This window comes from Sciurus vulgaris (assembly GCF_902686455.1).
Source record: "Sciurus vulgaris genome assembly, chromosome: 14".
In the NCBI taxonomy this organism is placed as follows: domain Eukaryota; kingdom Metazoa; phylum Chordata; class Mammalia; order Rodentia; family Sciuridae; genus Sciurus; species Sciurus vulgaris.
The window spans coordinates 93269290-93282508 of record NC_136475.1 but is presented as its reverse complement, the minus strand read 5'-3'; the positions used below and the strand labels follow the sequence as shown (position 1 = coordinate 93282508).

The window sequence follows — 13219 nt, the reverse complement described above, 5'->3', positions numbered from 1 at the left end:
GAAAACGAGGCATGGCAACTTTGTGGTCGACGATGTCACCTCTCAGACAGCACCACAGTGTCTCCTATCACCTTGAGGGGCCCTCTCTCCTGGCACTGCCTGGCAATCTTCTGGGCACAGTGCAACACGTGGGCAGCTGCCCACTGGATAAGCCTTTGCAACTGCAGAACTGGCGTATCAGCACAGGCCTGCTCTGGCTGGAGCATGTCCACCAGCACCCAGCTCTTTCCTACTGGCTACCGCACCCCGACGTCATCACGCTGTGCTGAGCGACTCCGCCTGCCTGTTAGGAAAATGGGCACGATAGATACCTGACAGCCACGTAGGGGTTTTCAGGATTAGGAGAATACACAAGAAGCACTGACTGGGTTACGTGGCAGAGAAAGCACCCAACTATTAAGCATTATTGATGAAGTAAAAAATTAGAAAATTTTAAAGAAATTCTTTAAAAAGATTTCTTAAAAAAAAAAAAAATTAGGAAAAGAATTTTAAGATGCCTTCTGTGTAACCCTCATAATTTCAGAGGTAAGGAAACTAAGATCTGACACCTAGTTAGTACAACAAGAACACCTGCGTTGTCCCTGGTCTACCATTTGCTGGTTGAGTCTTCGAGTGGTGGGGTGAGGTAGGAAGCATATCATCATCTTTCAAGCTCTGTGAACACTTTCAAAATAAATGCTTTCTTCCCAAATTTTAATTTATTTCTGACTTCAGTTGCTTTCATATTTTACTGACTGACTGGTTGGTTGATAGAGGTGCTGGGGATGGAACCCAGGGCCTCATGCATGCTAGGCGAGGGCTCCGTCACTGAGCCACATGCTCAGCCTTAATTTATTTTTAAATAACACATTTTGCCTATTTTGAATTTCAAATCACATTAAAGATAGGCATAAAATTTATTTAAAAGGATGAAAACATTTCTCTGTTCAACTCATTAATTGATTGTTTTTCTTTGTTCTTTTTTTTGCAGTGCTGGGGATTGAACCCAGGGTCTCCAGGTTTGGGGTAAGCACTCTATCACTGTGCTATACCCCCAGGCCCTGAATGGTCATTTTCTGAAAACCACTGTAGTAGACAATGGAAATCCAAGAGTAGAGGACACCATTTCTGGCTTCTAGTCTAGAGAGAAAAACACAAATAAGAATGCTACTTCAATACTGTATGATAAACACTAACAAAGAAATTGGATAAGCACAAAAAATTTCCAATCCGGATCACCAACTACAAAACAGGAACATTGCTTGAGCATCTATAATCTACAAATCCACTCAAAAAGTTTGATTCTGGAGCATTCCAGATGACAGGTTTGTGGATCAGAGACGCTCAGCCAGTAAAGTCTACATAAATATTCCAAAATCTCAAAAACTTTGAAAACAGAAACACTTCTGGTGCCAAGCGTTTCAGATAAGGCACTGAACCTGTGACAGACCTTGAGTAACACCCCTGCTCACATGAATAGCACTTGAGCTACGCGCCTGTGTAGCACCTTGGCTTTTAATGCTCAGAATTATCACTGGTTCCACGTTACAGATGAAGCAAGTGACAGTAAGAGGGGTCAAGCAGTGAGTCCAAAGTCACACAGCTACCAGGTCAAAGCACCCAGACCTGATCTGATCTATCTGACTTTAGTCTAAGCTCCACTGCATTACCATACATAGTTATCAAAGATAGTTAAATAATATTAACTATAAATTCTCAGTTAAAGAAAAAACATCACAGATGATAGTTTCAAACAAAAAGAAGTTGACACCAAACAGAAGTAGGTAAAATGATCAATTATATTTACAGAATGCAAACATATGCCTTTGAAAGGGAAGCTGTAAAAAACAGTGGCAGAGGATTACCTTTAAGTCTGAAAAACAAAGTGCTAAAATGCAAAGAGAAAAACACTTCCCTTCCCACTAACTGATTTTGACTAGCCAAGAGTGATCTTACACGATACAGAGGCATCAACACCTGTCTTCCCAAAGGAAGGAGGACAAAAGTGGGTTTCTCCTTTAAAAAAAGAACAAAACTCAGTTTTTAAAAAAAATCCTGATTATCACATATAACATGAAATACTAAGATTACATAGTTGGGCATGGTAGTTCATGCCTGAAATCCCAGCCATTCATGAGACTGAGGCTGGAGGATCACAAATTTGAGGCCGGCGTCAGTGATTTTGCAAGACCCTGCCTCAAAATAAAAACTAAAAAGGGCTCAGGACGTAGCTCCGTGGTAGAGCGTCCCTGGTTCAGTGACCAGTGCCAAAGAAACAAAACAAATTTGCAATGACCACACCTTAAAGCCAGGTAGCATGTGCCACTGTGTCATGAAGCATCCAAGCAGTCTGCACGTCAAGGAGTGCTTCCTCAGTAAGGAGCAGAGAGGCAGAGCAACCTGCCCTCGCATCTGGCCCCACTGACTCCGTGTTCCCGGGTCGCAGTCATCATTCACTGTTGCCACAGGTCACAGAGTGAGTGATGTGCCCTGTCAGCCTCCCCCACCCTCAGGAGAACATTCTACAAGCGCACACCGAAAACCCAAGTTATTTATGGGTAAAACGTGTAGGCTGAGATACACTTGACTCTAGGAAAATAAACTGTGATAAGAATCAAGTAGGACTGGCAGAACTTAGTAACTGTTGACGCTGCGTAGTGGGCGCCTCAGTATGCACCGTATCATTCATTCTCTGTACTTCCAGGTTTAAAATTCTTCATCATAAGAAGTTTTTAAAATGTGTATATAATAAGCATAAATAAATATGAGCATGTTAATGCTTATATTTTACCCCATGACATGATTTACAAGAAGTTTAAATAGAAACCTAAGAAAACTTTGATGACACAAATTTGAGGTCGTCAAGGAAGGAAAAGGCCACGTCTGGATCTGCTTAGCTCACACGTGACTTCATCCTGCACACAGGTACCCAGGGCAGCACCCATGACTGGCAGGCGAGCCACGGGCAAGCGGGCAGGGGCAGAGTACATCATTCTTCAGTGCCTTTTCATGAGTTTCGAGGAAACATTTGCAATTGCCAGAGGGAAAAACTCGACTAAGAAATATCAACATATTCCAGTATGCGACACATCATCCCAGAACAGACAGCAGTGTTATCAGAGCCACGGTCGCCATGCCTGCGGGCACCTCCACCCCTCTGCTCTCAAGCAGCCTGGCGTCCTCCTGGAGTGGTGATGGTAAATGTCCTAAGGACACCAGAGGGAGGAGCCCGGCAGCCCTTCTGCTGAGATGTGCCTGGCCAAGGTGGTCCTGCCAGGCGCACGGGAGGTGCCATTTCTGGATGAAGCCCTCGGGTAGCCCAGGAGAGAGAAGGGGCTCACTGAAGCATCGCACGTGCCCTTGAATAAGGCTTTCCATCATAAATAACTTTTCCTCCCCGAGAACACACAAATGAACAAGAAGCCTCTTTTCAACAATGGTAGAACCCAAAAATGTAAGAGAGTTCCCCATGTGGGCTTTACCAGACTCTTGAAAGTCACTTGCACAAAAGAAAAATAAAAAATAAAAAAAGCAAGTAAACCATCACCACCACTACAACCCATTTAAAGTGGTTTGTCTTGGGATAAAAGATTTGCAAAATGCTGCAAAGAACTACCCAGTCAGATGAAAATGTCTTTTACATTCTTTTCTATCTGTCCTTTTTCATAAATTAGAATAGTATATACCCCCTAAGACCAACCAGAGTGAGCCCATTCCCCACCCTTTGTTTTGCTATTAAAAAAATTTTTTAAGTTGGTCTCAAGAGAAAACTTTATAAGAAAATAAAAGAACAAAACCCTCAAATGTATCTTCTGCAGCTCAATTCTCAAATATATCCAAATAGTCTTCATTTAAACATGATCAAAATAATTACTTACCATCCAAAGCAAAAAAGTGCAAGATAAAGGCCCAAAAGGGTAGCAACTATATGTCTTATAAAAGAGCTAGTTTTGCTTGAATGTAGATAAGTTCGAAACCAAATGGCTGCTAACAAGGCAAAGAGTTGGCACACTACAAAGTTGACCTGTAAAGAAAAATTAAAATTTTGTATTAGCAACAGACTTGAATTTTTCATTTAATGGTACATTTAAATTCTCAGGACAAAAAACATCACAGTTACATAAAATTAAGATCTTCCAGTTTAAAAGAAAAAATAAATCAGGGCCTGCCCAGGGGTGAACCTCAAGCTTCAAGTGACAGCAAGGCCCACTGTGTGCTGCCCCTGGCGCAGCTCACGTGGGCCCGGGAGGGGAGTGGAGCGCGCAGTGAGGAGCCTGGAGGGCCCTGGTGGCCGGCAGGCAGAGGTGGGCGCACGGCGGCCCGGGGGCGGGGACCCCGCTTCCCCCCGGCGCTCGGAGAGCGGGACCTGTGCGGGCTGAGCACCACCCTGCGAACGAGGGGCCGGGGCAGCTCGCTGACCGTAAGAGGGCGGACAGCAGACCAGGACCTTCGGCGAGCCGCGGGCAACACCCGCAAGCCCACCAGCGTCCCCTCCAGACGCCCGCTCGCGGCCAGCGACCGCAGACCCTTCCCGGAGGCGAAGGCGCAGGGCCGGCCGGGGCTGGGAGCGCGGTCTCTGCGGCACTGGAGGGTCGGGCAGGGCCCCCGCTCCTCTGCGAGGCCCGCTCTCGCGCAGCGCTGGAGAAGACGTCCCTTAGACGCGGGTCCGCTCCTCCCACCGCAGGCAGGACCCGGTGGGCGACGCGGGGCCTGTCCGAGGCCGCAGTCCCCTGCAACTCTCAACCTGAGCCTCCTGTCGATCTCCTAGAGGGTTCCAACGGCGTTTTAAAGATTGAACCCAAAGTGAAATACATCAGAAAAATGAGTATTCCTGATACTAAAACTATTCCACATTTCCATAGCTTCTCGCAGCTGAAAAACTTTCAAATATCTGAATTCTTTCTTTCAAATTTCTTAATAAAAATTAGGATATGATTTTAAAGAAATTCTTTAAAAAGAAATTTCCTTCCTAAGAAGAAAGTTTAGAAAAAGAAAGATACCTTCTACCCAAACCTAGTGTAATTTCAGAGCTGAGGCGATCAAGGCGATGGGACACCTAGGGAGTGCCCCGCTGAGCAGGTACGGTGGGCAAGCGCAGGAAGTGTCCCAGTGCCCAGGCCCCACCAGCCCAGGGTGATGCTGATGTCCAGCATAAAAAGTAAACGTGTACAGAGGAATTTCAATTGGTATCAGGCGCCTCTTTAAAAAGTCTGCAGAGTGGTTTAAGAACAGCGTAAAGGAGAGGCCCAAGGGTGAACGTCACAAAGCAGGTGGCAAACGCGGTAGCCAGAGCTGTGGGGAGTTCCAGATCCAGCAGGTGTGCTCTGCTGTCTGAGGAACCTCTTCTCCTCCCTCACCCTTCTGTCTCCATATTTGTACATTTATATAATATAAAAGCAAAGTGTGAAGCTGGGTACAGTGGTACAGACCTGTCATCCCACCCTCAGGGGAGGCTGAGGCAGAAGCATGAGGCTGGCCTCTGCAACTCAAAATTTAAGAAGGGCTGGGGATGTAGCAGTGTTAGCTGCCCCCCACCCCCATTCAATTGCTAGTACCACAAAAAAAAAAAGAAAAAGAAGAAATGTGATTACTACTGAAGTATTCTAGAACCACTGACACATTGATTTCTATAGAATCTTTGTAATCTTCTATTTTCAACATGGTCTTCTTTTCAGATCAAGAAAATGAGATCGGATCTTACTCCAACCAAAATCTTTGGTGCCCAAACATCTTTGTTCACACGCACACACACACACACACACACACACACACACACACACACACACACACGTGGTCTTGTAATCCTCAATACCATGCTGGACAGTAAGAGAAAGGGTCTTCTAAGAAAAGGGAAAACCACCCTACGACATTAAGGAAGCACTCAGGTTAAACATGTAGATGAGAATGAGCAGGGGACGGGGACGGGGTGGCAGGGGCTCTGCAGCCGTGAAATACAACAGGAAATGCCATGAAACAGAGCAATGAAAAACCACTGGCAACTGTTCCTTCCTTTAAGAAAACAAGACCCACCCTCTGCTTCTGCACAGGAAGGAGAAGAACAAGGTGTGTGTGGAAACAGGTAGGCCTCTGAGGCCCCTGCTCCGGGCACCAGCAGCAGAGGGCCTGGACTCGCTGGGATAGACCCGAGCCAAAGAACAGCCAGGGTGGGTCACTGGATGAGGGAGGCCAGCAGGGCAAGGGTAGCACACTCCTGACCAGGCGATGACCGGAGGTGAGGCGGGAGAACGCGGGCAGGAAGGGCAGTGTAGGGGAAATGGACTCTGCCCAGGGGACATGCTGCACACAGGCAGCTCGGCATGACTGGAAGGCCTGGGCGGAATCCCAGACACCTGCAATGCTCACAGCCAAGGTAAGCACCCCAAGCAGCAGAGGAGCAAGCAGAGCGTAAGCATGAGCAGAGCTGGGGTGGGGGACAGGGCAGACGCTCTCACAGCCACGCCACTGTCAAGGGTGGTGCAGCACCAAGTCCAAAGCATCCTCCTGATTTGGCCACTGCCACTTTACTGGTGACTCTGGTGAGAGCTGGTGACAACTCCCCAGAGCCACATTCTATAGATGTGGCTCAGTCTCAGTGTGGAGGTAACCTGACTAGGAATACATGCATTTACCCACCAAGTGCCAAGATGACCATGTGGGACACTGGAGCAGTCCCAGCCACAGAGCTGGAGTAGGAGTCAGTGCTAAGGCCTAGGGAACCCAGGGGGAGGGAAGCCTTCCGAAGGCAACCCTGGCCCACAGGCCTTGTGACCAGCTGTGAAGAATAAGATTAGGACAGTGGACGAAGGCAGAACTTTAGGAAGAGGGAACAGAAAAAGATATGCAGGACAGCCAGATGGAAAAGTCCAGATTACCTATTAATTAGCTAGAAAAGACTAGAAGGCATACCCACCCAAATATTCAAACAACTCCTCTGGAAGTTCTTAGATATAAAAGTTCCCCAAGCAGAAATCCTATCTTTCTTAGTCACTGAGGTGGGCGAGCTTGGAAAGGCAAATGGGTCCTGGGGAGGGAGAAGGCGAGAGAACATGTGGGCATGCGCCCCGGAGAATGCGCGCCCCGGAGAGTGCTCGCCTGGAGACCCACACAGCTGCACATCACAGCTGTCCATCTCGCACCGTGCCCGCACTGACCCCACCACCATCAGTCCTAAGAACAGGGAGCTGCTACCCCAAGTCACTCAACCAACTTACACAGCAAGCTCACGCACGGTCACATGAAGGAAGACTGAGCCCAGGTCTGACGGAGCCGCAGCTGCCCCAGCCTCTGCTTCCAGAGGTCGGAAGATCCAACTCAATGGCTACAGGCAAGATCCTGAAAGAGCCGCTGCTACCTGCCAGGTCCGGCTGTTCTAGTTCACAAAACACCAACAAAGGGCCACTTCACATAGCTAACAAAGATGACTGAAAATACCATGTGTGGAATTACCCTACGCTTGTTCTGGCCTGTTACGGTGACCCTTCTAAGTTTCCTTCTAGGTGGAAAGAAGTTTACATTAAAAAGATTTTACGTTCATCTTTCAAAAACTGTTTATTGAAAATACAATTATGCCTCCATATCTGCAGGTCCCATACCACCAGATTCAACCAACCGTGTGCTGAAAATATTTCAGGGGGCGGGAATGCATGCACATCTGTACCGTAGACTTGTCCTTATCGTCATCCTCTAACGACGCACTACAGCTGTTCACACTCCCAGGCTGTGAACCGTCCAGAGATGAACTCAAGTACACCAACATCCCAGGCAGTACTTCAGCATCTGATGTAAGAGGCCTGAGCAGTCACGAATTTTGGTATGTGAGGGGGTCCTGGACCCCCATGCTGAGGGACATCTTATCCTATCAGAACGACCTCAGCCCCGAAGTGGAGAGCCTTCGAGCAGCACTCGGAACGTGGGAGTGGGAGGCAGAGGGCGGGCAGTGCAGGGAGGCGGGGAGAAGGGAAGAGCAGAGCGCCAAGCCCGGACGCGCCTCGGCTCTCCATGTACAGAACTGGTCTTTTTGTTTAAAACAGAAACAACTGCATGTACAAATATCTAGAAGAGCCGTGGTCTCGAGCATGCCAGAGAGGTGCATGTTCCTCCTGAAGTGTAAGGAGTCCTTTCCAACGCCGAGGGTCGGGGCTGGGTCTACACACTTAGTGTCCGATGCAGAGTCTGCGGGCCACCTTAGTACTCAACGGTCCAGAAACGTCAGTCATAGCAACAAGATCAAGCAATTTTTAAAGACATTCAAAGAAATTAATAAAATACCAAAATAAATCTGAAAGAAGTTTAAGAGGTTCCTTAAAAGAGTAAGTTTTAAAAGACCAGTAGATTTTGAATATACAAAGATTTTTGAACAATATATGTCAAAAACCAAAAAAAAAAAGTGGGGGAAAATATCTATAAAACATGACAGAAAAGAGAGTCATTTATTTAATACACAGAAAACTTTTACATAGCTATGAGAAAATTATGAACTACCAAATAGAAAATTGGGCAAAAAGGCATAAAAATTTAAAAATGGCTATGTCTAATTAAAATCTAAAAAATGTTCCTTCTCAACCATAAGTAAAGAGCTGCAAGTGAACCCCCCATGAGGCACTACGAGTCACCTCCAGCTGGAGATCTAGTAGCCAAGATGATGGGTAGACCAGAAGTCTTAACTGCCAGAACAAAAATCTTCAGGGCCACTTTTCTGTTGTCAATGTTCCAGAAATGAGAGCAAAACAGGCCCCTTTATCAGACCACAATTACACAAAGAGCAAGACAGACTTCGTGTTTAGGCTGGTGAGATCTGGGAATGGCCTGTTACTGCAGCATAAGCTAGTTTTCCCAACCTGACGTAACTAAAACAATGTCAAAGAAAAATACATATATGCACCCATGAAACACATAATAAAGGGTACTAAAATGTAGAAAGAACTTCTACAAGTCAAAAGAAAAAAAAAATCATGTGGAGAAAAGAAACAAACATGCAAGTCACAGACACTGCAAATTAAACAAGACCTTTTTTACATGGCAAAGGGAAACATGTGGATCTGTGTGGTCCAGTAGGAAAGATCAGCCAGTGCATTAGTAAGTGAAGTGCAAGTTGCAGAACAGAAGAGAAATCCAATCTGTGAGCACACAGTCATCCTCACCAGCAGTACCCGCTCCATGCTAGACTTTAATACACGCCACACTCACAGTAGGTGCTCGGCAGGTCCCAACTGTGTGCCAGGCACGTGCATCATGCTCTACCACAGGAATGAGTGCATAATCCACAATCAGGCACATGACACTCAAGAGCCATGCCACCAACCACAGGTTACTCTGCTTCCACACGCTCAGACCCAGGAAAACCAGACAGCAAGTCAACAGAGGGGGTCACCTGTGGGAGGCAGGTAAAGAAGAAAATTGTGGCCTGCACACAGCCCAGGACTGCCCACACTTTGTGACCTGTGACTTCTCTTGGGCAAAGCCCTCCTCTCTGACCCTGTCCCCCCCTGCTCCCTGCCTACAAGAGTACCTGGAGCCTTAAGGTGGCTATAGGAGCTTCCTGCATATTTTCATTCTCACAACCTATATATTACAGAATGTATTGCTTTGAAAGGTCAACTTTATAAAAAATGGTGAAAATCCGAATGTGAACTCTTACCATCTAACATCACTGCTACTTATCCCCGTTGGCACATGCAGCTCCCGCATTATGAGTTGGAGGAGGACTCCAAGCAGGCGACTTTCACCCCACTCGCAGTGTTACACTGGCCTCCTGAGTCCTGGGCAGCCGGTGCCTGTCTATACCCCACAGCAGGGTGGGTTCAGCTGCTCCGTACTTTTTTTAAAGCTATATACAAAAAGTTTTATTCTACCATTTCTACTTTTAAATACATCTAAATATCTAAATACAGCATCTAGAAGGACTGGACACTGCATGGGATCATGTCTGCTGTGTAGCAGCACTAGTGGATTAAACTCACACACATCCACAGTGGTGCTCCAAGCTACCTTCTACTACGGTCAGGCTGGCCTTGGACCCTTCCTTCAAGTCCTTCTTTCTGCCTTCATTTCAGTGAAAACCACAAGCATATGAAATCCTTAGAGATAGCTGAACAAATTTGCAACCAAAAGTCATTTACAGAGGACAAGTTTTCCTACAAATTCCAACAAAAAGCGTACACAACATGCTAATTCCACTGACTACTTTGTCATGACACTGGCAACCTGTTTAATATCCAGAGACTAGACGTTGCAAAACTAGGACTCCTTTGTCCACTACCACATATTTTTGATAACAGGTGGAACTGTGAGACTTTTAATTTTTGCCAAGTTAATGAATATAAAATGCTATCTCACTGTTTTTCAATTTCTATTTCCCTGGTTACTAGCCAGGCATCTTTCATATTTATTAGACATTTAGCTTTGTCTGCCTACTTTTCTATGGTGTTGAATTTTTCTGGCTTTTTTTTTTTTTTTTTTTTTTTTTTTTTTTTAAGAACATTTATTTTAGGCTGGGGACATAGCTCAGTGGTAGAGTGTGGGCCTAGCAGGTGCAATGCCCTGGGTTTGATAATCAGCACCCCCCCCCCCCAAAAAAAAAGAAAGAAAGAATATTTATCTGAGTAAGCGCAGTGGTGTTTGCCTATAATCTCAGCAACTCGGGAGGAGGCTGAGGCAGGATGATAGCAAGTTCAAGGTCAGTGTGGACAATTAAGGAAAACACTGTCTCAAAATAAAAATTTTAAAAGGGCGGGGCAGTAGCTCAGTGGTGGAACACCCCTGGTTCAATCCCCATACTGCTCCCCACCAAAAAGAAAGCAAAATCATGAAACTGAATTGCAGAGAGCACCTGCTGGTCCACAGCTCGCCTTTCACCTTCTCCATGGGGTCCCTTCCAACAGCATCTCCCTGGGGGAGCTGTGCTTTTGCTTTTGGCACATACATACGACTGTAATACAAGAATACAAACACACATCCATGTGGGGTTTTGCTTTTTGTTTTCTTAACCAGAAAATGGTTCCAGTGTGATTAAATCAGTGAGAAAAACCAGGAATTTTGCAATTCCCCCTTTCGACATTAAGACACTTACCTGTTTCCTACTTAAACCCAGTACTGATGTTCTCCAATTCTGAGTGATACAACTTGTTCCATTCCTAACCCTAAGTGATCCTTGGTGCTCATGTGAGATCAGTCATCCCCACAAAGAGCAAACAGCAAGCAAGGAGAACCTTACCCTCCAAGCTCTCCTCTTGTGCTTTTTCTTTTCTTTTTCTTTTTTTTTCCTCAGGATGCCTAGACTCTGATGTGTGGCTAAAGAAATGTGAAAATTTCACATACTCACATCCTGTCTGCACAAGAGACTGCACTTTCTCTTTTAAGGCTTTAAATCTCCTCTCCCTTACTGGAACAACAGAGAGGGTTCTGGGGTATTCAAAATGCAAATCAAACCATGCATTTATCACTGAGCAATTAGCTAATGGATCTGCACTGTTCAATGACCGCCCTCAGCCACACGTGGCCATGAGCGCTTGTCTGTGGCTATTCTGAATGGAGCTGTGTTCAAGTGCCAATATACAGGAGACTCTGAAAATGCAGTATGAAAAACAAAAGAATGTAAAATATCCCAGTAATAACTTCATAGTGATTACATGTTGAAATAATATTTTGTACTTGTTAAATAAAACACATTATGAACATGAATTTTGCTTGTTTCTTTTAACGTTTGATGTGTCTACTACAATATTTAAATTATATGAATGGCTGGCATTTGTGGTTCATTATATTTCTATTGGAAAACCAGTATATCTCGTCTACTTTATTTCAAAAGGTAAAATTTTTTTCTTTCCTTTAAGAAAAAATGTATACTTAAACTGACACTCATGCCAAACAAATTTGTTAATTACCTTTCAGTACCAAGCATCCAATAACATGCTGAGAACTAACTTAAAACACCTTTAGGGAAAAAAAAAAACTTCAATTTCAAGATAGCTCAAAATGATTACAATTCTTGACAAATCAATAAAAGCAACCAAAAAAATCTACTGTTACACCCACATCTCTGTTGATAGAATATAAAATGCTTTAATGCTGATTTTCTACTATTATACATGAATTCTAGGTGACGTGCTCACATTCCCAGTCCAGCCCTCCACTCAGCTAGGAAGGGGCACGGGGAGCAATAAGCTGAACAGTCAGAGGCCCCAGACACCAGGAGGATACCCTTCTGCTTCCTAGCTCTGCGGGATCCTGCCTGCCAGCGACCAGCTGCATCATGATCACCTGGACAGCTAGTTAGAAAGACTAGCCCCAGAATCTTTTATTCCTCATTTTGAAACGCAACCTTGAATTATTTTTTCCCTCCTTTCACAGGCAAACTCACATGCAGCTTTCAGAAAACAAGGATTTCATCCCCCAACATCACCTGCCCCAAACCAATCCCAAAGCCAAACAGAGATGATAGGGCCCAAAGGTAATGGGTTTTTAAAAACTTTATGATTTTTAAGTCTGACAATATAGAGGGCAAACTACAATGCAGAGTAATGGAACTTCTCATGCATGGCCAGTAACAATTTTATAAAGCTATTTGGCTTTTCTTACAGGACTGAAAATACACCTATGGCCAATGGCTCCACTACTTACGGGTATCATGTGGGGACCAGGAGACACATGTACAAGAATGTTCAAACACAATGTTATTCTTAATAGCCAAATGTAAGGGGAAAACCACTAACAGCAAAATGTCTGAATATACTGTTGTATATTCATACAATGGGAAACAACACAGAACAAAGAACATGGAAGAACTGTAGCTTCTTACAGTACTATGCACGGAATTCAACACACCGTGGTTTGAAAGTCACACATCTCTAGAATCTGTTCAAAAGAATACATATGACATATGAACATATTTCACAAAAAGTTCCAGAAAGCAAGCAATAAAACATACTGTCTGGGGATGCCTACGTAAGTGACAGAACTATGAGGAACATGTAAATGATCATCCCTGAAGTTATCAAAGCCATCACCTACAGGAGGGAGTAAGTCACCAGAGGGAGAGGCATACCAAAGACTTCTGTGGGCAATGCTTTATTTTTTGCCCAAGGTAGTTACCCGGATATTGATGTCTTGGCTTGTCAAACTTCACTATCGGTTATGGTAACACAAGGTGCTATATTAAACAGACACAAAAACTGCAACGGACCTTCTGCTCTGCCGGCCAGCTCCGTGGTTCAGAGGTCCTGGCTGCCCCATCACTGCCGCG

At 45.1% G+C, this 13219-nt stretch overlaps 1 protein-coding gene across 7 annotated transcripts in view; it reads right to left on the bottom strand.

Annotated features, from left to right (window-relative positions):
* The window catches only part of MBOAT2 (membrane bound glycerophospholipid O-acyltransferase 2), a 133868-nt gene that overhangs the window by 86132 nt on the left and 34517 nt on the right, over positions 1 to 13219 (bottom strand). For 3 of the 7 annotated variants that reach the window (XM_079110961.1, XM_079110960.1, XM_079110962.1), the window contains exon 2: positions 3858 to 4003. The exons of 3 other annotated variants lie outside the window; for them this stretch is intronic. In XM_079110961.1, the coding sequence (XP_078967087.1) occupies positions 3858 to 4003 (146 nt within the window). Of the gene's footprint in view, positions 1 to 2280; positions 2436 to 3857; positions 4004 to 13219 lie in introns of all 7 variants that reach the window. One more of the 7 variants, XM_079110963.1, reaches the window with a different exon arrangement.